At 44.0% G+C, this 26,411-nt stretch overlaps 1 protein-coding gene and 1 pseudogene across 1 annotated transcript in view; one reads left to right on the top strand and one right to left on the bottom strand.

Moving 5' to 3' along the window:
- MYO10 (myosin X) overlaps positions 1 to 26,411 on the bottom strand; it is a 268,244-nt gene that overhangs the window by 130,168 nt on the left and 111,665 nt on the right. Inside the window, exon 3 of the mRNA XM_054489918.2 lies at positions 19,759 to 19,917. Within this exon, the coding sequence (XP_054345893.1) occupies positions 19,759 to 19,917 (159 nt within the window). The remainder of the gene's footprint in view (positions 1 to 19,758; positions 19,918 to 26,411) is intronic.
- Positions 14,939 to 25,218, top strand: LOC134739579 (uncharacterized; annotated as a pseudogene).

Consider the following 26,411-nt stretch of genomic DNA (forward strand, 5'->3'; position numbering starts at 1 on the left):
GCAGAGGTGAGGGGGCAGGCAGACAATACTTGAGGCTGTGAGTGCCTGGCCCCTTCCACTACTTTGTTTAAAATGCCATGTTTGTTTTCTACCTTTTTGATAGTTGTTTACATTACTGTTTTTTTTTCTGCTAAGTATCAAAAATGTTCATTTTTACCGTGAAATACATTCTTTTTTTTTCCCTACTTTGACAGGACTGTCACTCTTTATGCAGCCAGGTAGGTCAGAGGAAGCTGACAAGCAACAGTCAACACTGCCAACAATCAACATGGTGGGCTCAACTGAGCACACGCCAATCCTCTTCCTCAGTTACAAGCAGAGGGTGAAAGCCACAGTCATGGGCATTAAGCTTATTATTAAATTTAATTAATTTGTTATTAGGATATTCACCCATCATTAACACGCCTTTTAAAAAATGATATGCCCATATCATTTTGCATGCCCCATTCATGACATGTTTGTATGGTTGCTGTAAAATTCTAAGACGAGCCCTTCTGTCTTAAGGCACTGATTTACTCATAAAACCATCATTAAAACTTCTTACACAGCTTTCTTTGAAAGAATGATCATTTCTTTTAAACCATATTCCTCCTTCTGGTTGGGGAACCTCACTAGCCACAGAGCATCCTTTTAAGATACTGCTCATTCTGACAGTGTGGATGACATGGGCTTTGAATGAGGGTCGAAGACAAACTGACATTAAGCCTGTTAGCAAAGGTGAAGACGCAACATCCAAAATGGTCTCATGCTTGACTTTTTACAGTAATTCACACCACACCTTGTCCAATGAAATAGTTTTTAAATGTTTCAGAATGACAATGTGGTAGCTGTGGCAACTAGAGACAACATATGCAACCCAGAAATGAATGTCCACAGGTCCTCTCCACCAGAATCAGCAGTGCTTTAGAAGAGAAATAACTTTTTTTTTTTTTTTGAGACTGAGTCTTGCTCTGTCATCCAGGCTGGAGTACAGTGGTGCGATCTCGGCTCACTGCAATCTCCACCTCCTGTGTTCAAGCGATTCTCCTGTCTCAGCTTCCCAAGTAGCTGAGATAACAGGTGTGTCCCTACACCCAGCTAATTTTTGCATTTCTAGTAGAGATGGGATTTCACTATATTTTGGCCAGGCTGGCCTCAAACTCCTGACCTCAGGTGATCCACCCGCCTCAGCCTCCCAAAGTGCTGGGATTACAGGCGTGAACCACTGTGCCTGGCCAAGAAAGGACTCTTAACAGCGGATGCTCCCTGTGGAGGCAGCCCACAGACTCTGCAGAATTATGTGGCATCCTTGCTGATGGTCATGCAGCTCACAAAAGGCATGGGGATACTCTCCTCTGCTAAGCCGAGTCCCTGCCACCCCACACTACTGCCACCAATCGATTGCTGAGTCACCATCTTTCAGAAGAAAAGATAATCGGGCATGCTGTGAAACAGAACACTTTACCAGATGGCCTCAAAAAGCACATAGTTCGAGAGTGAAAGATCAAAACCATCCAGTTGGTTTAGTTATAGAAGATGTTAATCATGGCCAATGACCAGCACAGCTCTGGTGGTTGCGCACTTTTCCTACAATAATATTGATCTTTGTATCTGACTCTTACAATAAAATGCATGCTTCATCTGTCAGTCAGCCTAGTGAGTTACCATGAAAAAAATATGGTCCCTCATGGACTACACATTGTCAATAAATTTAAAATCCCGGCCAGCTACAGTGGGTCATGACTATAATCCCAGCACTTTTGGAGGCCAAGGTGGGAGAACTGCCTGAGCCCAGGAGTTCAAGACCAGCCTGGGCAATGTAGGACGACCCCATCTCTACTTAAAAATATGTTTTTTAAATTCTGCATAAATATTAATAACAGACTTTTGCTGCTTTAGGCCAGAAAGCCTTGATTGTTCCCATCTTGATGGGAAGCTTCTGAAGGGTACAGCACGTGCTTGTGGGTTCTTTACCCAGGTTAGGAACCTGATTTCTTTTTTTTTTTTTTGAGGATTCTGGGACTCATTCAGGCTCTCTGCCCATAAAAGCGATGCCCACAACAAGTGAGGAAGACACTATCTTCCAGTCTACACTGAAACCACCCCAGACTCCTAAGCTTCCGCTGTTCTCCCATCTGCTTGGCCGCACTACACTGGTTCTTTCTCAGCCTTGCCATGCGCCACCCCCGTGGCTATGTTGGAAGGAAGTGCCAAATCTCCTGTGGAATAAAAGGCTTTTCCTCCAAGGGCCACTATGTCAGGGGGTATTGAAAAGTGTTTTCAGGTAAAAGGTCGTTTGAATGCATGGTTAATGTAACAGAAGATACCAAGCCAGGCTTTTATTTTGCTTTTCATTTTACACACCATATATCGCATCAAGTGAAAAAAAAATTCTTTTCCAAAAAGATTTGCATTTCAGTATGTTTAAAACCTTTCACCTTTTAAGGTAAGTAATAAATAAAAGTTATGTGCACCCTAGAAGCTGCCTGCGTCGGATGTGTGACGATCCTTCGTGCCCCATGATCTACTTTATAGCTTTGAACTGGACCAGGAGTTGAACTCCCCAAATTCCTCAAAAAATGTTCAGGACCCTTTCTGCTTGTTGGGTACAGAAACAGCACTTAAATATAAACAGCTGCTCCTGATTTTTAAAGATCAATCATGCATTTATTTATTTTTGAGACAGAGTCTCGCTCTGTTGCCCAGGCTGCCATGCAGTGGCGCAATCTCAGCTCACTGCAGCCTCCGCCTCCTGGGTTCAAGCAATTCTCCTGCCTCAGCCTCCCGAGTAGCTGGGATTACAGGCGCCTGCCACCACACCTGGCTAATTTTTGTATTTTCAGCAGAGACGGATGGGGTTTCACCACATTAGCCAGGCTGCTCTCAAACTCCTGGCTTCATCTGACCCGCTCACATCAGCCTCCCAAAGTGCTGGCATTACAGGCATGAGCCACCATGCCCGGCTAAGATCACACATTTAATGGTACATGGCTACATTCCAACATGACTCTTTGTAAGAATGTAGGTGCTACTGCTGTGGTCCTTCTCGTTTTGTGATTCATATTCTGAATAGAAAAAATTCATACTCTATAAAAATTTCTAAACCTATAGTTTAGACCATATTTAGTACTCTAAACAAGAGAAAACTAACATACATACATTCATAACATGTCCTGCATCTGCTGTTTTCAAGATTTTCCTTAAACCCACATCCTCCAAGCACTTTCTTATTCTTTTTTGCATATTGCCACTAATTCAAGGATGCTTTTTCAAACTTTTTATACCATGTATAAAAAATATTCAGTAAACAGCAGCCAAAAGGTAGAAGCAACTCATGTGTCCACCAATAAATGAACAGATACAAAAAATGTGGTATATCCATACAACGGAATTCTTCAGCCCTGAAAGGGATGAAATTCAGACCCTTGCTACAACATGGATGAACCCTTAAGACATTATGCTAAGTGAAATATGACAGTCACAAAAAGATAAACACTGTACGATTCCACTTGTATGAGGTATCCAGAATACTCAAATTGATAGAGAAAGTGGAAATGTACAATTCTACTTATATGAGGATCCAGAATAATCGAATTGACAGAAAGTGGAAGGGTGGTTGCCAGGGGCTGGAGATGGGGGAAATGGGGAGCTGTTGTTTAATGAGTATGGATTCAGTTCTGCAAGAGGGGAAGAGTTCTGGACATTGCTGCAGGGTAACATAAATATACTTAACGCTATCGAACTGTGCATTAACAACGGCTGTGATACATTTTGTTCATGCATTTTACCAAAATTAATTTTTTTTTTTTAGTTTAAGAAAGAAAAAATAGGAGCCAGGTGCAGTGGCTCACGCCTGTAATCCCAACACTCTGGGAGGCTGAGGCAGGTGGATCATGAGGTCAGGAGATCGAGACTATCCTGGCTAACACGGTGAAACCCCGTCTCTACTAAACATACAAAAATTAGCCGGGCGTGGTGGCAGGCACCTGCAGTCCCAGCTACTCGGGAGGCTGAGGCAGGAGAATGGCATGAACCCGGGAGGCGGAGCTTGCAGTGAGCTGAGATCACACCACTGCACTCCAGCCTGGGGGACAGAGCGAGACTCCGTCTCTGAAAAAAAAAAAAAAAAAAGAAAGAAAGAAAAAGAAAAAAATAATAAGTAACGCTGGGAATTTTGGTGTCGTATAGAATACATTAATCTCTAAGTATAAACAGAGATTAAAAACAAGCACAGACTTGAGAGGAAATAACAAGAAACATTATGCTCCTTAACTTTAAAAAAAGTTTTAGAGGTTGGGTATGGTGGCTCACGCCTGTTATCCCAACACTTTGGGAGGCTGAGATGGGAGGATCACTTGAGCCCAGGAGTTCAAGACCAGCCTGGGCAACACAGTGAGATCCTGTCTCTCTCGAAAAAAAAATTTACCCATGTGTGATAGCACATGCCTGTATTCCCAGCTACTAGGGAGGCTGAGGTGGGAGGATGGCTTGAGCCCAGGAGGTCAAGGCTTCAGTGAGCCGTGATTGCATCACTGCACTCCAGCCTTGGTAACAAAGTGAAACCTTGTCCCTTTAAAAAAATTTTAAAAATAAAATTAAATTTAAAAAAAGGCCAGGCCTGATGGCTCATGCCCATAATCCTAGCAGTTTGGGAGGCCGAGGTCGGAGGATCACTTGAGTCCAGGAGTTAAGCAGCCTGGGCACCAATGTCAAAACCCTGTCTCTACAAAAAATACATAAAAAAGTTAGCCGGGTATGATGGTTCACACCTGTGGTCTCAGCTACTCAGGAGGCTGAGGTGGGAGGATCACCTGAGCCCAGGAGGCAGAGGTTGCAGTGAACCAAGATTGCGCCACTGCACTCCAGCCTGACAGAGTGAGACCCTATCTCAAAAGAAAAAAAAAGTTTTAGCATACACACCTTCAAATTTGAACCCAAATTAAATAAAAATGTTCTGGTGACAAGCTATAGACTATGCAGGAAGAGAGAACAAAAGGCATTGAGATTTTCAGGGAGACAGTAATCTCAGAGTTTAAATAATTAATAAATATATTATGTTGTGGCTGGCGGTAAATTCAGCAAATGAACTCCCACAAACCAACAGGGACATCAAACGACCAGATTTAATTGGGACCAAAACTCAATAATCTGAAATCTTTTCCTTAAAAAGCAAAAAAGGAAAGAATACGTAAAATGTGTGTCTGGCTGGTACAAAGAAAGAACCTGATTTCTTTTCTTAAGATTATAGAAAATTTTGCCTCAGTGTATAAAAATTACTTAGTAGACAACAGCCCAATATTAATTACTCATTAATAATTCAAAGGCCTCCCTTAGACTACCTACCTCCATTTAGTACCTATGGCCAAAAGGACTGTTTACACATTCGCACAACCACTCATTTGCTCCTCCATAACCCCGTGATGGGCAGCAGAGGTCACTGCTCCTGCCTCTTCTGACAGGTAATGGAACTGGCAAGGGGACAGTAAGATATTGTCCCTACGGTCACAGAGCCCATGAGTCAGAGTGAAGGCAGGAACCCTGGATTTTTGAGAATTTGCCACATTGTGGATCTACAGCGAATGCCTTCTCCATCACCCATCCATCCACAGGGCTCTGTCAGCCTCATCACCTCATCACCATGGCTGACATCTCCGTGCCCCGTGTGTTCCACTTTTAATTAACTCCAGGGCGAACCACTCACTCCCTTCATCTGCACTGTCCTGGTCTGCTCAGGGCCTCACCTTGCATTGACTAATTTCCACACAGGCTCCTTCCTCTGAGATTTCCCTCGGGGTCTTACCCCCTTAATCCAATCACCAAAAGGTGATACAACAGCCCAAGCCCTAATGAATTATTTTCGTAACAGGTCACCGAAGGTGGTGGGGGAAGGGCTTCAGCTCACAGAAGGACTTCACTTACTGCTGGGTTTTTACTGTTTGTGTCCATGCACATGACAAATGGCACTTCTGAACCTGCTAAAACAGGGATGTAAAATAACACTGGCAACCACAGTCATAGTTCTCGATCGTTTATTTCAAGAAAGACAAATTATGGTCGCACGCAGAGGCTCAGGACTGTAATCCCAGCACTTTGGGACGCTGAGGCGGGAGGATCACCTGAGGTCAGGAGTTCGAGACCAGCCAAGGCAGGAGGATGGCTTGAGCCCAGGAGTTTGAGACCAGCTTGGGCAACGTGGCGAAACCCCATCTCCACTAAAAATCGAAAATTAGCTGGGTGTGGTAGTGCATGCCTGTATCCCAGCTACTCGGCAGGCTGAGGTGGGAAGATCACCTGAGCCTGGGGAGGTCAAGGCTGTAGTGAGCCATGACCACGGCACTCCAGCCTGGGCAATACAGTGAGATCCCACCTCAAAAAAAATTATTTGAAATGTCAAGGGTTCCTTGGCAAAAATAATTACAGTCAAGGACATCTTATCTCCCCCATCTTAAACTTACCACCCCACTCTTCAATTTGCATGGATGACTTTGTCACTAAAGTATAGGCTACATGTGTAAGAGGTTCACTGAGTAATAAGAAAAGTTCAACATGCAATGTGAGTAAAAATGGCAGTTGGAGGTGGGGAAAGAGCTAGCTTGTTAAGCGTCAAGTAAAGCAAAGATAAAGTGTGGTAAGAAATCCTGGCTGGGACCATGGTTTGGCCAGGCACGGTGGCTCACGCCTGTAATCCCAGCACTTTGGGAGGCCAAGGTGGGCGGATCACGAGGTCAGGATATCGAGACCATCCTGGCTAACACGGTGAAACCCCGTCTCTACTAAAAATACAAAAAATTAGCCAGGCAGCTACTCCAGAGGCTGAGGCAGGAGAATGGTGTGAACCCGGGAGGCAGAGCTGGCAGTGAGCCGAGATCACAGCACTGCACTCCAGCCTGGGCGACAGAGTGAGACTCTCGTCTCAAAAAAAAAAAAAAAAAAAAGGAAGGAAAGAAAAAAGAAAAGAAAGAAATCCTGGCTGGGTGCAGTGGCTCACACCTGTAATCCCAGCACTTTGGGAGGCCAAGGCCGGCAGATTACTTGAAGTCAGGAGTTCGAGACCAGCCTGGCCAACATGGTGAAACCCCATCTCTACTAAAAATACAAAATTAGCCAGGCGTGGTGGCAGGTGCCTGTCATCCCAGCTACTTAGGAGGCTGAGGCAGGAGAATCGTTTGAACCTGGGAGGCAGAGATTGCAGTGAGCCGAGATCATGCCACCGCACTCTAGCCCGGGCAACAGAGTGAGACTCCATCTCAAAAAAAAAAAAAAAAAAGAAATCCTAAGGTCTATGAGACAACATTTGCCATGGGCTCACGTCATTTCTCACTCTATGAAAAGATATTGTTACCGCTCCACAAATGGCCATGATGATGCCATGCAGTTTAAGAGCGTGGACACATGCAGCTCCCAAACACGAGGCGGGGCCAGGTACCGGTTTCCTCATGTTGGATTTCAAATTCCACAAGAATAAATAAGCTGGTCGGTTTAATGGCTTTTCAGAAATAGAAAGTACGTTCTATTTTGAAGCACATAAAAACATTTTCTTGTCAGAAAAGTTCCACATAACTCACCCCCAAAATACATTCCCTTGCCCATTTTAATAATTTGCAACAGCTGCAACACAAATTGCTTAAAAATGTTGGGAGAAGCTCACTTCATTTCTTCAATCCAAAATCTACCAAGTCAAGGTTTTCAAAAGGCCTAACGGTATAACACCTAGTATCAAATTTCACACCCCCAAAAAATCAAGTATCATTTGACTTCAGCATGCATATGTATATCAAAACATCATGTTGTATATCTTAAATAGAGCCAATAATGTTTTTTTTAAAATCAAGTGTAACTGGCCGGGTGCAGTGGATCACGCCTATCTATAATCCCAGCACTTTGGGAGGCTGAGGCAAGTGGGTCATTTGAGGTCAGGAGTTCGAGACCAGCCTAGACAACATGGCAAAACCCCATCTCTATTACAATTAAAAAAAAAAAAAATTAGCTGGGCATGGTGGCAGGTGCCTGTAATCCCAGCTACTGGGGATGCTGAGGTAGAGGAATCACTCGAACTCAGGAGGTGGAGGTTGCAGTGAGCCAGAGGTTGCAGTGAACCGAGATCACACCACTGCACTCCAGCCTGGGCCACAGAGTGAGACTCTACCTCTAAAAAAAGGCTGGGTGCAGCAGCTCACGCCTGTAATCCCAGCACTTTGGGAGGCAGAGGCGGGCGGATCACGAGGTCAGGAGATCGAGACCATCCTGGTTAACACGGTGAAACCCCATCTCTACGAAAAATATAAAAAAATTAGCTGGGCATGGTGGCGGGCGCCTGTAGTCCCAGCTACTCAGGAGGCTGAGGCAGGAGAATGGCAAGAACCCAGGAGGAGGAGCTTACAGTGAGCCAAGATCGTGCCACTGCACTCCAGCCTGGGCGACAGAGCAAGACTCCGTCTCAAAAAAAGAAAAAAAAATCAAGTAGAACTGAGAAAACTTAAAGTGACTCACTGGCCTCATACAGGGTGCTTATAGAGACCAAGGTACCCAGGTTGGATGTCACAATCCCAATGCAGAAATAACCCATCTAAACAGCATGGTTTGGTCAAGTCAGAAGACACCAAGTCCACAGCCCTGAAGAACCTCCCCTGGCACTGCTTCACTCCCTCGGGACTAAGATTCTGATCAGTAACAACAAGGGATCCTCTGTTACCCCACATGACTGCTATGTGCTACATAAATCAGAGGTACGTATCATCGCTATTGTTAATGAAAATAAAACCACAATGCTTTTCGTCATGTAGTCCTGAAAAGCTGGATGTAGAAGATACAATTTGAAATGCACTGGGGAAATGGGTTATTTAAAGTCCGTGCTATGGCAGCTAAAGGGAAGAATTGTTAAGAAGTGAGATCCATTATCCAGATTTATTTTGTACTTACCATCCCCCCGTTTCCTTCTCTCTCAAACATCTTGGCTAAATACGGCAGTGACTTACTTCCCAAATCTTTATCTTGAATGCAACTTCAGCTGTAAGTTACAGATCCATATGTTCAGTGGTCCACTGGCTCAAACTCAACAGACATGGCTAATCTCCCCCAAACACCTGTTACTTCACACACAGATACAACTTGACAAATGGCACCACAGCCTACCCAAATGAGTAATCCAGTAATCCTACAGAAATTCAGCTTACTTGGCCCCCAAACCCAGTTAAACACTTAGCATCTACCTCTTGGTATCTCACACACTAACCCCTCCTAACTGGAAGCCCCTCCTTTCTCATCCACCATCCTGTGGCCAAGTGACGCATCCCCAAAACGCATGCTTAAAGTTATCCCCTAGAGCTTTCATGAGTCCGTTCAAGCTCACTGAGTTGCACAGAGCCATTCCTTCCTCCATTGCTCTCGACCCCCTTGCCAGCCAGCAGCATGCAACCTTTGTTCTGGCATCTAGAATGTCCTGCGTTGGATATTAAATAACAACGCATCACGCTATTTCCTGTCTTTCCACATGATGATCTGCTGCCAGGACAGCTACCCTCCTTCTTGGCCAAATTCTTCTACATATGCTGAAAACTCAGGCCAACTATTAATAGCACCTCAGCGAGGAATCATTTTCTGACCCTCCCACACCCTCCTCATTGTGACGCTCCTTCTTTGTGTTCCCATGTATTCTTATCACACCCATTGTCACCCTCAGCTATTGTTCATGGTTTGCCTGTGTCTGTCTTCACTAATCAGTTAGGTGCCTTTCATTTATTCAATCTTTCAACAAGCCATTCCTATTCCTGTAAGCCAGAGTCATTCTGCATCCTTGGAGCCTAACACAGAGCCTGGTACCCAGGCAGAGCGGCATCAGCATCGATATGCTGAGGACACATGATTTCACCACCAATCCACCAAATAAATTCATGTTTTAACTGTCTTCTAGTGCTTTATGCCCACTACGTTCTACATAACCAAATTGTCCGACGTTGTCCAATTAAACAATTAGAAACATTTCAGCCAGGTGTAGTGACTCATGCCTGTAATCCCAGCACTTTAGGAAGCCCAGGTGGGAGGATCACTTGAGGCCAGAAATTTGAGACCAGCCTGAGCAACACAACAAGCCTCCATCTCTACAAAAAATTTTAAAAATACAAAAAATTAGCTGGGTGTGGTGGCACCCACCCATAGTCCCAGCTACTTGGGAAGCTGAGGTAGGAGGACTACTTGAGCCCAGGAGTTGGAGGCTGTGGTGAGCTATGATCGCACCACTACACTCCAGCCTGGGCAAAAGAGTGAGGTCTAAATAATAATAAATAAAAATAAAAAATAAACACTTAGAAACAATTTTTTAAAAATCGTGAAGCATTCAAGTTTGTTGAAAATTAAACCATCCCAAGAGACAAGTTGTTAACTGAAGTCAAGATCTTCAAGGTAGAGGCTGGCATTTCCATTTCACCTGAGTGAATTTCTCACTAAAATTCTCTCCTGATGGAAAGGAATGTATCTTTTTTATTATTATTATTTTTGAGACAGTCTCACTCTATTGCAAAGGCTGGAGTGCAGTGGCACAATCTCGGCTCACTGCAACCTCCTCCTCCCAGGTTCAAGTGATTCTCCTGCCTCAGCCTCCCAAGTAGCTGGGACTACAGGCGCCCGCCACCACACCCGGCTAATTTTTGTATTTTTAGTAGAGATGGGGTTTCACCATGTTGGCCAGGCTGGTCTCAAACTCCTGACCATGTGATCCGCCTGCCTCGGCCTCCCAAAGTGCTGGGATTACAGGCATGAGCCACCGCGCCCAGCCTTGAAAGGAATCTAAACCCAAAGAGAGACAAGGAAGAAAAAAAAAAATCACAAAAAAACAAGTTTCAAATTGCCACTCTCATGTGCTGATGTGGAAGCGGCCACTCCGGAGCATAAATGTTTGGTAAAGTTTTAAAATACATATAGTCAGACAGATGGTTACAATCATCTTTTGGCTACGAGTCTTGATTTCATGTGAAAAAAAAAAAAAAAAAAAGCCAAAAAAACCAGAAAGTCCTGACAAACTGCACTGTGTTCATCTGTCCCAAGAGCACCCCAATGCCAAGGTAGTGCTAACCAACCAACCACGCGGCCTTCAGGCCACGCTGCCTCCGTGACAGGCGCGCTGTGACTTGACTCGAGCCTTGGAAAGGGATGGAAACAAGCCAACCAAGTCTACCTTGGGAAGACTCAACTCAAGAAAATGAAACACAGATTTCAATTTGCAAGATTCCCAAACAGTCCGCTCCACGGCAGGGTATGCCCAGCCTTCACATGGCAAGCAGGCTGTGACTTCCTGCAGGTGAACTTGGTTCAACCGGCTGCTGAAATCAATAGGCCTTTCTCTGGCTGATGCCTGCTAACACATTTTGCCTGACAGATGCAGACTTCAAAGTTAATTCAGAAGCAACATCAAACACATTTGCAGATTCGGGCTGGAATGCCACCTAACCAAAGAAGGATATTTTTGAAACACCTAAAAATACATTAGCTGTGAAGCATAGTTCGTGCTTACAGAAGCATTTATCTTTAGAAACAGCCCCATTTCTTAAAATTGGCTCCTTTGATTCTGATCTCTGTGCTGTTTGTTCGGCAAGACCAACAAACTAACCGAAAGGCTGGGTGGAACAGGGAAGAGCTTCCTCTGGAGCCAGCCTCAACACCATAATTGCAGGCGACTGCTGAAGTTCCCTGCAGCTCTCCCCGTGATGTGGTTTTGAGCCATTCCTTAGAGACTGGGAGAGGAGTCTCCTCCGCACAACTGACCCGGAGCTCCACAATCCCTATAATGAAGAGAGTGTGCTTCTCTTCCATTTAGCAGGAAACAAAACTGCCACGCCTCAGAACCTGGCAGCCCTTCCACTCCGGCCACTGAGCTTGCTTTCGGTACAACAGAAACCTCTCCTGCTCTTGTCAACACTGTGCTTAGATGCTGGGTACATGATAATTTGAGATGATCCAGGGCCAGAGAGCACAGGAAGACAGAAAACAGGCACCTAAAAAACACTTGTTCTCACTCTGCTCAGGAGCTTCCAGGACGGTTAAGTGCCACGTTTTCACAGCCACAGCACTTGACAAGACCGGGAGACAGTGACATGCAGCCTCTTCCTTCACCTCCCTCCCCACAGTCCCCATGACTTTTCTCCCATCTCTATCCTGGTCTAAAACCCTCAGCCCTCCCCCACTGAATTACTGCAACATGCTCTCAGCCCATCTGTCCTTTCTCGTCTCAGCCATATCACTTCCCTCTTAAATCTTCTGAAATTTTTCTCAGAGAAATTCTCCTTTCAGAAACCTCTAAACAGACTGGGTGTGGTGGCTCATGCCATAAATCCCAGCACTTTGGGAAGTCAAGGTGGGAGGACGGCTTGAGGTCAAGAGTTCAAGATCAGCCTGGACAACATAGCAAGATCCCAGTCTTGACAAAAATTTAAAAATTAGCCGGGCATGGTGGTGCATGCCTGTAGTCCCAGCTGCTCTAGAGGCTGACCTGGGAGGTCAAGGCTGCAAAGAACTATGATCACACCATTGCACTCCAGCCTGGGTGACAGAGCAGGATCCTGTCTCTAAAACAAAATAAAGGCCAGGCGCAGTGGCTCACGTCTGTAATCCCAACACTTTGGGAGGCCAAGGCGGGTGGATCTCCCGAGGTCAGTTCGAGACCAGCCTGGCCAACATGGTGAAACCCTGTCTCTACAAAAAAAAAATACAAAAATTAGCCGGGTGTGGTGGCGGATGCCTGTAATCCCAGCTACTCAGGAGACTGAGGCAGGAGAATTGCTTGAACCCGGGAGTCGGAGGTTGCAGTGAGCTGACATGGCACCACTGCACTCCAGCCTGGGCGAAAGAGCAAGACTACGTCTCAAAAAAAAAAACAAAAAGAAAATAAAAGAAAGAAAAAAGAAAACTAACAAATATAGTGGGGTCTGTGTACCATCAACCCCAAACTTTCCAAGTGAGCTGTAAGTAGGGGAGGGATATTCTGGCACCCCTGACATCTTAGGCCAGATGACTCCGGGGCTGCCCCAGGTACTCTGGTATGTTTCTCAGCATCCCTGGCCTCTACGCAGTAAATGCCAGTAGCATCGCTTGACCGTAACTATGAGACCAAAAATGTCTTTTAGATATTATAAAATGTCCCCAGGACAGAATTATCCTAGGTGGGGAACCAATGGTTTAAGGCTTCTAACCCCAGGCTGCCCATCCCACCTAGTTTCTGCACATTCCCCAGCAAACATCTGATTCCATGAGCAAAGGCAGCCTTCTCCCGCTGCAGTGATGCCGCATCAAACTCACTCTCATCTCTCCATCTTCATGTATGGTGTTCACTGGCCTTTCCTTTTCATCAATTCTTTTTTTTTTTTTCTTTTGTTGAGACAGGGTCTTGCTCTGTTTCCCAGGCTGGAGTACAGTGACACAATCTCGGCTCACTGCTGCCTCAACCTCCCCGGCTCAGGCGATCCTCCCACCTCAGCTTCCTGAATAGGTGGGACTACAGGGGCACGCCACCACGGCTGGCTAATTTTTGCAATCTTTTGTAGAGATGGGACTTTGCCAAATTGCCCAGGCTTGTCTTGAACTCATGGGCTCAAGCGATCCTCCAGCCTCAGCCTCCCAAAGGGCTGGGATTACAGGCGTGAGCCACCACGCCAGGCTTTCTACTCAACCCTGATTGATCTCATGCCTTTGTAGTGTCACCACCACCACCACCTCCACAGGGCTTCCTGAGTCAACGCATAGGTTATGTCTCTGTACCACAAACACAAACTCTGCTCCTCCTCTCCTTAGCGGGTGTGTATTTGTCCTCACCAGGTCTTAGCAGGCGGTGGCAGGAGATGAAGAAGTCTAGGCCCTCATCAGACCCTCTCCAAGGAAGGAGGCAATCAGGAGAGAGCCAACCCCCTCCCCTCCAGGCAGCAAACCCATAGCCAAGAAGTTTAGGGTGGAAATCTGGGGCCCCTGGCTGGGAACTGGGGCTGAGCAGGGCTCTAGTCTCGAAGTGGCCAGAGGAAGGATAAGGTTGGCGAGGTGAAGTCTCAGGCAGGAAGAGCCTGGGAGTTCCAGGAAGAGAATCTAACAGAGGCACAGGAGGCGGGGCTGCTGCACGGGCAGTTACAGCCAGCGCAGAGTGGCTCTAACCCAGGCACTGCAGCTTAAACCATGCAGTCCAGACCTATGGACGCTGACATCAAACTCGGTAAGGCCTCTGTCCCCTCAAGGACAAGCCTGGGGCAGGGATGCACCCACAGGAATAGCTAAAGGGCCCAGCGGTAAGGTTCAGGGGCTTCATAAGCACAGTCAAACCCAAGCCTGTGTCATCCTCACATAACCCTCAATGACAGGCCTTCAGCTATCCAAGGCCATGTGCTGTGAGCTGGCCTTGGTGTTATCTCCCCACTAAATTGCAAGCTTTGAGGCTAGGGATGATGCTGTAAACTTCTTCCAAATCCCCCTGAAAATGGAGCCAAGTTCAAGGCAGGAACTTTCTAAATAAACACTTGTTGCTATGGGATGGCTAAGATGGAGAGAAAGGTACAAAGGTTAAAGTTCCCAGAGCTTTCACTTCTTTTACTTTAAAACATCCCTGTTGGAGGGATTATGATACCTGACCTTTGAAAACACATTAATTTTAAAAACTGGTGTTCAGAAAGATTCAATTATCAATACAGAGCCAAAGAGGAGGTTAGCGAAGAAAAGGGGGGATCAACTTTAACTTGACTATTCTGGGTGCTTTTATTTATTTATTTTTTTATCACTTTCTACCCCATTTCAATAGAAGATGCCAAAAGCTACAAGAAAAAAATATTTTCCTGGTTTCTGACAAAGTTCTCAGATAAAAAGACCAGTCCCCAAGGAGAAAAAGCTAACAGTACTCCTTAGCAAAGAATGGCAGCCTCTCTACCTGGCGATGAGCCACTTGCCAGCAACCCACGGAACCTGCCAGCTCAGAACAGAAAGTCAACAAATAATGAAACATCCAGACGCCAGCAGGGGGAAAATGCCACAGGAGTCCCTCCTCAATGATATGACTCAAAGGAGAGTACCTGGCTGAATGTGGAGGCTCATGCCTGTCATCCCAACACGTTGGAAGGCCCAGGTGGGAGGATCACTTGAGCCCAGGAGTTCAAGACCAGCCTGTGCAACATAGCAACATTTTATAAATTAAAAAAAAAAAAAACACTTAAAAATTAACCAAGTGCGTGGCTCACACCTATAGTCCTATATATTATATACTGTAGTACTATATATACACTCAGGTGACAGGATCACTAGAGCCCAGGAGTTAGTTAAAAGCTGCAGTGAACAGCGATCACGTCACTGCATTCCAGCCCAGGTGACAAAGCGAGACCCTGTCTCTAAAAAACAAACAAAAAAAAAACAAACAAAAAAAAGGAGGACACCTATGGTGGGCAGAATAATGGCTCCTCCCGCAAAGACATCCATCCACACTCATCCCAGAGCCTGTGACTAGATAATGTCACATGGCAAAGGGGCTGTGCACAGGTGATTATGGTTATGAAGCCTGAGATGGGGAGATCATCCGGGGAGGCCCAATCTAATCACGTGAGGCCTTAAAAGCACACAGCCTTTCTTGGCTGCAGCCAGAGAGAGAGAAAGAAGACAGTGGAGGAGAAGGAGGAAAGATCTGAAGCCAGGAGAAGGAAGCAATACATGGTTACTAGCACTGAAGACGAAGAAAGGGAGCCAGAGATCAGGAGACCAGAGAATTTGAGCAGCCTCTAGAAGCTGGGAACAGCCCTCAGGTGACAGCAAGAAAACAAGGACCTCAGTCCTCCAACTGCAAGTAACTGAATTCAGCCAACAACACAATGAGCATAAATGGATCCTCCCCTACAGCTTCTGGAAACAGACGCAGCCCTGCTGATACCTTGATTTCTGCTGGGGAGACCTATGGGACTTCCAACCTACAGAACTGTAAGAGGGCAAGTAGCTTTGTTCTTTTTTTTGAGATGGAGTCTCGCTGTCGCCCAGGCTGGAGTGCAGTGGCGCGATCTCCGCTCACTGCAAGCTCTGCCTCCCAGGTTCACGCCATTTTCCTGCCTCAGCCTCCCGAGTAGCTGGGACTACAGGTGCCCGCCACCACACCCAGCTAATTTTTTGTACTTTGTTTTTTTTAGTAGAGACGGGGTTTCACCACGTTAGCCAGGATGGTCTCGATCTCCTGACCTCGTGATCCACCCGCCTCGGCCTCCCAAAGTGCTGGGATTACAGGCGTGAGCCACTGCGCCCAGCCACTTTGTTCTTTTAAGCTGGTACACTTATGGTAATTGGTTATTCAGCAAAAGAAAACTAATGCAACATCTCTGGAACAATTCAAGTCATTTTATTTTTTTTCTCTTTTAAAGATATAGACAGGCATTGCTCCGAGCCAGGATCAAATGTGGAGAAGCAGTGGCTGTTCGGACAGGTGGCAGTCTTGTCTCCATGCGAGCGGAGTCCAACAGATGCTGGCATCTCCAGTAAATGGCTTCAATGATAATTTAAAAAAATCATGGTGGCTGCTTTATGGATAATATACAATTTTGCAAGCCTCAAACGGAAGGTCTACAATGGCATAATTAACTGAACTGAACTGCAAATTGGATGCACAAAAATCCTGCGGGTTTCCCCTTAGAAAGGAAGAATATGACCTTATTCCAAGACCAAGATCTTATTCATAGTATTTATTGGCAATTTAGCTATCAGGTTTAACAACATTATCATGAAAAGAGGAAAATAAATAAAAAACTTTTTAAAAGGGTCTGCCTTTTAAACTCCTTGTGTAGTTTTTTTTCCTTCTAATTTACTTACTTTTTCTTGACTATTGAAAATGTACAATAACAACTTGTGTCTAGGTGGGCATGCCGGCACATGCCTATAATCCCAGGTACTCAGGAGGCTAAGGCAGGAGGATCACTTTAGCTCAGGAGTTTGAGTCTAGCCTGGGCAACACAGCAAGACACCATTACAAAAAAAAAGAAAAAAAAACTTGTGTTTTTTCTCTAATGACAGCAAAGTATGAGTTTCAAAATATAGATTGAGCATCCCTTGTGTGAAACTCCTGGGACAAAAAGTGTTGTGGATTTCAATATTTTTTGGATTTTGGAATATTTGCATACTGTGTACTGGTTAAGCATAATTTAAGTTAAATTCAAAATCCAAAATATTCCCAATGAGCATTTCCTTTCAGCATCACATCAGCATGCAAAATGTCTTGGATTTTGAAGCATTGTGGATTTGGAGTTTTTGGATTAGGTATATTCAACCTATCTGCACCTACAAGAGACATACACCAATAAAAAATTTTAAAATCCAGGTTCACATTTTATGAACTACAAGACTATTTGTAACACGAATGGCATGTATTTTATAAATATTTATTGCACAACTACCAGGTGCCTGGCAGTGTCCTTGGCTCCAGGAAGACAAAATAAGTCCTTGACAAACCTAGCAAAGAAACTGCTTTGTAAACAAATAGTTACACGACAGTGTCAAATATTTAATAATAACAACACATGCACAGTGCAGCAGTCATGTGGATACCTATGCAGTGGTATTCTATGGGAAAGAGGTAATTCACTGGTCATCTACAAGGGGATTTTTGAGATGGGAACAGAGAAATAAATGCACATTATGCCAGCTCATGCAAAACACAGAATGCATCGCCACTTTCACACCAACATGTATAAACATTACCTTTTCTGAACATATGGAAAATATTTTAATCTAAAGACTGAGGACAAGCTAGCTCAGCAAGTCAGAGGACTACAGCATCATTGCATTTCTCTGGACAGGGCTGTTTGAAAACATTTGGCAAACATTAGGTCGATCTGACAAAAATGACACTTTCACAGTATAAAAAAAAAAAAGGCCGGGCACGGTGGCTCATGTCTGTAATCCCAGCACTTTGGGAGGCCGAGGCAGGCGGATCACAAGGTCAGGAGATCGAGACCATCCTGGCCAACATGGTGACCTCGTCTCTACTAAAAATACAAAAATTAGCTGGGTGTGGTAGCACACACCTGTAGTCCCAGCTACTTGGGAGGCTGAGGCAGGAGAATCACTTGAACCCAGGAGGCGGAGCCTGCAGTGAGCCAAGATCGCGCCACTGCACTCCAGCCTGGTGACAGAGCGAGACTCTGCCTCAAAAAAAAAGGCAAATACACTCTTTTTTTTTTTTAACTGAGTAAAATTTAGCAGTTTAAACCCATAAATATCTAATTCTTTCTCTTTCCCAGCTCCTTTCTCAGTCTAAGGGTAGATAAATTGTTAGAACCTGAATATTAAGCATGCCTTGAGTTTTTTTGTTTTTTTTTTTTTTGAGATGGAGTCTTGCTGTCCCCGGGTTGGAGTGCAGTAGTGCGATCTTAGCTCACTGTAAACTCCGCCTCCCAGGTTCAAGCGATTCTCCTGCCTCAGGCTCCCGAGTAGCTGGGATTACAGGCGCACGCCACCCACGCCCAGCTAATTTTTGTATTTTCAGTAGAGACGGGGATTCACCATGTTGGCCAGGATGGTCCGATCTCTTGATCTCGTGATCCGCCCGTCTCAGCCTCCCAAAGCGCTGAGATTACAGGCGTGAGCCACCGCACCTGGCCTATTTTTTTTTTTGAGAGGGAGTTTCACTCTGTCGCCCAGGCTGGAGTGCAGTGGCGTGATTTTGGCTCACTGCAACCTCTGCCTCCCTGGTTCAAGCAATTCTCCTGCCTCAGCCCCCTGAGTAGCCGGGATTACAGGCATGGGCCACCATGCCCGGCTAGTTTTTGTATTTTTCGTAGAGACGGGATTTCACCATGTTGGTCAGGCTTGTCTCAAACTCCGGATCTCGTGATCCGCCCACCTCGGCCTCACAAAGTGCTGGGATTACAGGTGTGAGCCACCGCGCCTGGCAAAGGCTAATTTATTATTAATCATAATCACAAACTTATTTGCAAAGAGAAATTTAACTCCTAAAGAATACAAATTACTAAAAGATCAAGAGTTTTTAAAGTATTATAATTTTGGCTTAAAAACTATATAAATTTGAGCTGGACAAGAGAAATAAACATACATAACCAGTTGCCTTTAGTTTCCTATAAAGACTTGCAAACAGGCAGATGGAAAAGGGGAGAAAATCTGCAGGTCAACTGATCTTGACAGATAATGTAGTATCTGTACTTTCATGTCAAAAATTTATAACAAGTGATTTTTAAATATCACTTTATAATAGAGGTATAGTCACATTTCATAGAAGTTGAGAGAAAAATGTGCATGACCACTTTTTATGTATTTCTCCATTCAAAATAGCAAGCAGGAATCCCACAACTTAGAAAGATGGGTTCCCTTGAATGCAAGTATCACCCTAGGGTGGGCTCCAGAGCCAGAAAAATGACTGAAAATCCATAGAAAGAGAAAAATCCAGAAAAGACAGCTTAAGCTCAAGTACTCATGTCAACAAGACAATATTTTCCCTCGGTCAGTCTAACAACTCCGTGACTTCCTTCCGAAGCAGAACACTTAGAAACTGAACACAACAGAGCGTATTCACAAGCAGCAAGGTCAAACTACCTCGACGTGCAGAAGGCCCTTCCACAGAAAGTAAATCCCCACTAATAAAACCTACGCAATAAACTCTAGGAAAACATGATTTATTGACCCAAGTTTCTAATGTGGCAAATCCATTAAAAACATAATTTTACTTAGATTTTAACAAGAGTTCTCAAAAGGCAAGAAATACTCTCTGAAAACAAAAATAAGCATTCACTCAAACGTGAGGATCTTTTTAAAGGAATTACAAATGGAACTTACATATATTTGATTTCTCTTATACCGCTGGAATAAGTTATACATGATGGAGCCGCCATGGAGCTCTGTCAAGGACGCCATGTCATCCACGCCCTCCTCGTTCGTGGGGTGCATAGCAGTCACCTTCTGGTGGGTAATTGTGCTCTGCTTATAAGTGAATACCTGAGGGAGGGAGAGGAATTCAATTATTTCATTATCAGCAGTAAGTGATTTTTCACACAAGTTTCCCAAACTGACAACACCATCTCAGTATAATTTCAGCAAAAAGATTATAAATTGGACAATAAAAAATATATTGCAAAAATATTTTTCATTTTATGTTACCTATCTCTCTGTGTGTATGTGTGTGTGTGTGTGTATATATATATATTTTTGTTGTTGTTGTTGTTGTTGTTTTGAGGCATGATTTCACTCTGTCACTCAGGCTGGAGTGCAGTGGCATGATTACAGCTCACTGCAGCCTCTACCTCTGAGGCTCAAGTGATCCTCCCACCTCAGCCTCCTGAGTAGCTGGGACTACAGGCGTGTGCCATCAGCCAGCTAATTTTTACATTTTTTTTTTTTTTTTTACATACAGGGTTTTGTCATGTTGCCCAGGCTGGTCTCAAACCCCTGGGCTCAAGCAATCCACCTGTCTTGGCCCCCCAAAGTACTGGGATTACAGGCATGAGCCACGGAGCCCAGCTGTCACCTATATATTTCTAAAAGAAGCAATTATTTTGACCATTGCTATTAGATGTTCCTAAAAGATATTAGTTCAAGTATGAACCATCTTTTGGGAGTCATAGAAATTATAAACTTCTAGTTCACTTCTCTGCATTATTTCTCCGTTTCATATAAATCTGTAACAATTAAGAAACTTTCTAAGTTTTAGAAAGTAATTTGGTTTCCCTATATAATGTTTCATATTGAATCATATAATTTCAAAGCTTTATAATAGTTATTCCATTTAATTATTAAGTACTTTAAATATGATATACATTCATATTGATTAAATAGTCTATGTATCTTTTCAAAGACTGGAACGCATCATCACGGGAATATTTAGAAAATCTCCTTGGACAATATTCCCTTTCAACCAGGATATATAGCATTTGTGTTCTCTCTCGGCAGAACAAATGCACTCTGATTTAAAATAAAATTGGTTTTTTTGTTTGCTCAAGAACCTATCTTCTTTAAAATTCCAAAAACAGCAATGAGTGCTACAGACATGTTATAGCATGTACATAAGGCGACTCTGGTACCGTCAGATTGCTGAATTTGCATGGATTTCTAATGTCTACTCAGTGCTCTTCGTCCTAAGTGATTTGGTTCAGGATTAACCACATCACATTAAGCTCCATCTGTTGACCAAAGCTTGACCAGCTTTACAAACTCAAGCAATAACAAAATCGTTTGATTGCGGAGTTCCACTCCGTATTTACTCATTTACTACAGTTGGTAGTTTTTAAATACTTGGATTACAAGCCTCCTTTAAGTAAAATAAAAACATCAAGAGATTTTTTTAAAAAGGATGTTAAATAACATGAAAAGTGCTCAGCCTTCAGACACGCACACACTGGCATGAGCATGTGTGCACACAAAACAATTTTCTGCAATCATATGTGCGGAATGTTTTTATTGGAGAGGCTATTTTTAGATACTGACTGGCTGCCTACATGGCAACAAATGGTGTTATTGCAAAGGAGAATGACACACTAAGAAATGCAAAAGTACCAATCCAATGGTTTTCATGAGCCATGACAAATGGCATGTTTCATTTTTCTAGAGAAAAATTACAACTTCAGCAGTAGCATTTCTGCCACATGAACCACAAGAGCTGGTCAAGCCAGTCCTGAGAAACTGCTCGAGGCCAAGGTAGGGACCCACCCGTCTCTTATGAAGAAAAGCCACTGTCCCCAGCTGCTTCCTGGGCTCAGACATCCACCAGGAGAAGAGACAGTCCTAGTGGCCCCATCTCATGGTAAGGTGGCCAACCCTGCCACATGAGCCCCACAGGGCTGGCAGAGGCCTGGGGCCATCTAGGGAGCAGGGTAGAAGTGCTTCGCACCCAGAAGGCACAAGGACATCCAAGAGTGAAGAAACACGTAGACCCTTCATTTTAAGTCATCAACACCAGAAGAAAGTTAAGAAACAGAAACTTAGGCCGGAGTCGAAGCAGCCTTGGGACAACCTAGAAATTCCCAGAAGTGAAACAGCTAGAACGCCCTGCCTTCCCCCAGCACGCCACATCCCCATGATGCCAATCCAGGCACGTTTTCAGAACAGCTACAACCAGACAGGTACTTGCATCTTCCAAAGAAAGTGCCGACCAGGGTTGGGCAGAAAGAGAACTTGCCTGCTGGTCAACTCTCGGTCAACCAAGTAGTATAAAGAAGGGCCCATGCCACCTGCCAGCTCCCGGCACACACCCGAGGTCTCATCTCACTCTGCTGACTCAAGGCTCCTGCCAGCACAACTCGAGTTCCCTTCCCAAATTTTCTTCTAAGCAAGAAGACAGGGCACTGAAGCCAGCACAACTATCTCCCTCTCCAGCCCCTGCAAACTCACCACCAGCAAGTCCTTCTCAACATGAAAACAAAACAGCTTCTACCACCTGTCACTCTAGGTATACTGAGAAATCCAGATTTTGAAGATTTAGAATATTATAATTTTTACTTGTATTTATACTGATACATATTCTGCTTTCTGGAAATAATCATACATAATACTTAAGACACTACAAAACATACATACTAATTATATTTTACATATATGTAATATACACATACATATTACATATAATGTGTATGGTATATATTTCACACATATATAAAACATCTTATATGTAATATATATCTTATATGTATTTTACACATATAAAACATCTTATGTATTATATATTATACATGTATAGATATAACACATCTTATATATATTATTATATATATTATATAAGATCTTATATCTTAAGATACCTTAGATCTTAATATATTACGTAAGATGTTTATATACATATATGTATAAGATATAATATATAAGATGTTTTATATATGTATAATGTATAATATATAATATATAAGATGTTTTGTATATGTATGTATATATGTATAAAATATCTATATAAGGTGTATATATATATATATAAAATGATTTAATGTTTACATCCTATGTAAGCAAGACAATGTATAGCCCAAGTGAACAGTTCAGAGCTGGAAACCATCACTGAAAAATAGGGCTATAACCTGTAAACTAGAGTTCCCCACCTTCACACATTTGACTTCCTTTCCTCCTATTTTTTTTTTTTTTTTTTTTTTTTGAGATGGAGTCTCACTCTGTCACCCAGGCTGGAGTGCAGTGGTGCGATCTCAGCTCACTGCAAACTCCACCTCCCGGGTTCACACCATTCTCCTGCCTCAGCCTCCCGAGTAGCTGGGACTACAGGCGCCTGCCACCACAACCGGCTAATTTTTTGTATTTTTAGTAGAGACGGGATTTCACCCTGTTAGCCAGGATGGTCTCGATCTCCTGACTTCGTGACCTCATGATCCGCCTACCTCGGCCTCCCAAAGTGCTGGGATTACAGGCGTGAGCCACCGCACCCGCCCCTTTCCTCCTATTTTCAGGAGCACATTGCGCATGCCCATTCCAGGGGTGGAAAAATCAAGAGAACTAGAATCATTCCTTCTCACGACCACAGGAAGACAGAATCGTGATGGGAGACAATAGTTACATGAATAAAACAGAAGGCTAGGAACAGGAAAAAACAAAAACAAAAAACATTATGTCAAGATACAGGATTGCAGCTGCTCAAAACAATGAGTATTTCAAAAAAAAAAAAAAAAAGAGAGTAGTAGAGAAAAATGTATTTGTGGAGGAAAAGTAAGGATAACCATCCATTCAGAAGTGGGTTCAAGTTTGTAAAGCTCTTAGAACATTGTCTGGCATTCAGAAGGTGCTAAATAAGGATCAGATACATTTAGAAATTTGGGGAGAGCATCAGGAAGAATAGCTAATGGATGCTGGGCTTAAGACCTAGGTGATGGGATGGCGTGCGCGGCAAGCCACCACGGCACACATTTACCTACATGACAAACTAAACTTAGAAGTTGGAAAAAAAAAAAAAAGTCAAGCAAATAATTCCTATGAAGAAAAAAATTTAGAAATTTAGAAAATCACTCATTCAAGCAAATTTTTAAACATTGTTTGGCTGGTGTGTTCTAGGCATTGGGGATCGAGCTTACATTCCAATTCAAGGGAAGAAAATAAAATACAAGTGAATAGATAGTATCACAGGTGGTGATGGAGTCTATGAAACGTAATAAAGGTCAGGGTGAGGCTGAGGCGGGCAGATCACGAGGTCAGGAGATCGAGACCATCCTGGCTAACATGGTGGAACCCGTTTCTACTAAAAATACAAAAAATTAGCCCGGCGTGGTGGTGGGCGCCTGTAGTCCCAGCTACTCGGGAGACTGAGGCAGGAGAATGGCATGAACCCGGGAGGCAGAGCTTGCAGTAAGCTGAGATCGTGCCACTGCACTCCAGCCTGGGCGACAGAGCAAGATTCCATCTCAAAAAAATAAATAAATAAAATAAATAAAAATAAAGGTCAGGGTGGACTAAGGAGTACCTGGGGGTTATAATTACATCAGGTATTCGGGGGCAGCCTGATGGATTAACATTAAAGGAAAAACCCTAAGGAGGTGAGAAACAGAACCAGCGCCCAGCGTTCTAGTGTCTTAATACATTATTGGGTGAGTGAACACCTGATTTAATTTGGAGACTTCAAAGGATTAATGAGACCCACAATCTTACTGAAGAATTTCTTAAGAGAGATTCTTGAACTATCAAAAGTCACCTCTATGTGTAACAATTAGCAAGGTATTAGTCATGCAAGGTATACAGCAGGAAAGAAAACTCTAAATTTAAAGAATGGGATTATTGGCTGGGCTCAGTAGTTCACACCTGTAATCCCAGCACTTTGGGAGGCTGAGGCAGCAAACAGATCACTTGAGGCCAGGAGTTCAAGACCAGCCTGGCCAATGTGGTGAAATCCCGACTCTACTAAAAACCCCAAAATTAGCCAGGCATGGTGGCGCGTGACAGTAATCCCAGCTAATCAAGAGGCTGAAGCATGAGAATCACTTGAACCCGGGGGGCAGATGTTGTAGTGAGCCGAGATGGTACCACTGTACTCCAGTCTGGATGACAGGGCAAGACTCCATCTTGGAGGGGGGAAAAAAAGTGGGGTGGGAGGGGGGATTTTTTTTTTTTTTTTGAGACAGAGTCTCACTCTGTCACCCAGGCCAGAGTGCAGTGGCACAATCTCGGCTCACTGCAAACTCCGCCTCCAGGGTTCACGCCATTCTCCTGCCTCAGCCTCCCTAGTAGCTGGGACTACAGGTGCCCGCCACCACGCCCAGCTAATTTTTTTTGTATTTTTAGTAGAGATGGGGTTTCCCCATGTTAGCTAGGATGGTCTTGATCTCCTGACCTCGTGATCCGCCCACCTCGGCCTCCCAAAATGTTCGGATTACAGGCATGAGCCACCGCGCCTGGCTGGAGGCAGGGGAGGCGGTTACTTTTATAGAAATTTTCCTGAAAGAAACAAGGGCCACAATACTGTAACAAGATGTTTTTCTAAAAATCACAAGTTGGAATAAACTTAGTTACTTTAATGCAGCATAAACCATGGAAAAGGAGGTAAGGAATGAGCAAAACATGGAGGATTAACAGACAAGAAATCCACTTGGATAAAATGATACCTGAGAACAAACTGTTCTGTTCTAGAAGTACAAACTGCTGGTGACATGGTGAACTGGATTGGCGTGGGTGCAGAACAAAGGAAACTGATCAATACAACTGAAAACATAATTTGGAGAAGGGGCTTATACACAGATTCCTTTTATTACAAGTCATTAGGAGCCCCCAGTCTTAAAACCTAACTTTTCCAACTGAAGGGAAATTAAAATGAAAAAAAAAAAACCCTAATCGATAGATGACGTACAGGTATTCTCAAGCATGGCATCTTCCTCTCACACTAGCTTGCCTTTTCTTCTAGAGTAAAGGTTCTCAATCTCCTTCCCGCCCCCACCACTGCCAGGGACACTTGACAACACCTGGAAAGATTTTTGGTTGTTAGAATTTGGGGGAGAGGAGAAGGGTGCTACCTGGCATTAAATGGGCAGAGGCCAGAAATGCTGCCAAACATCAAAGTAATACCCAATACTACCCAAAATGTCAATAGTACGGTCTAGAAATGTCCTGAGATGCCAAACAACCAGACGTCTATGCAGACACTAAGAAAAAATGATGACAACAAGCCAATGCCTGTAAGTAAAACTTTTCATAAATCATAAAAACATCTTTCAGCCGGGCGCAGTGGCTCACGCTTGTAATCCCAGCACTTTGGGAGGTCAAGGCAGGCGAATCACGAGGTCAAGAGATTGAGACCAACCTGGCCAACATGGTGAAATCCCGTCTCTACTAAAAATACAAAAATTGGCTGGGCATGGTGGCACACACCTGTTGTCCCAGCTACTCGGGAGGCTGAGGCAGGAGAATCGCTTGAACCTGGGAGGCGGAGGTTGCAGTGAGCCAAGATCACACCACTACACACCAGACTGGGCAATAGAGCAAGACTCTGTCTCAAAGAAACAAAACAAAAACTTTCAAAA

Source organism: Pongo pygmaeus, chromosome 4 (genome assembly GCF_028885625.2).
Source record: "Pongo pygmaeus isolate AG05252 chromosome 4, NHGRI_mPonPyg2-v2.0_pri, whole genome shotgun sequence".
Classification (NCBI taxonomy): domain Eukaryota; kingdom Metazoa; phylum Chordata; class Mammalia; order Primates; family Hominidae; genus Pongo; species Pongo pygmaeus.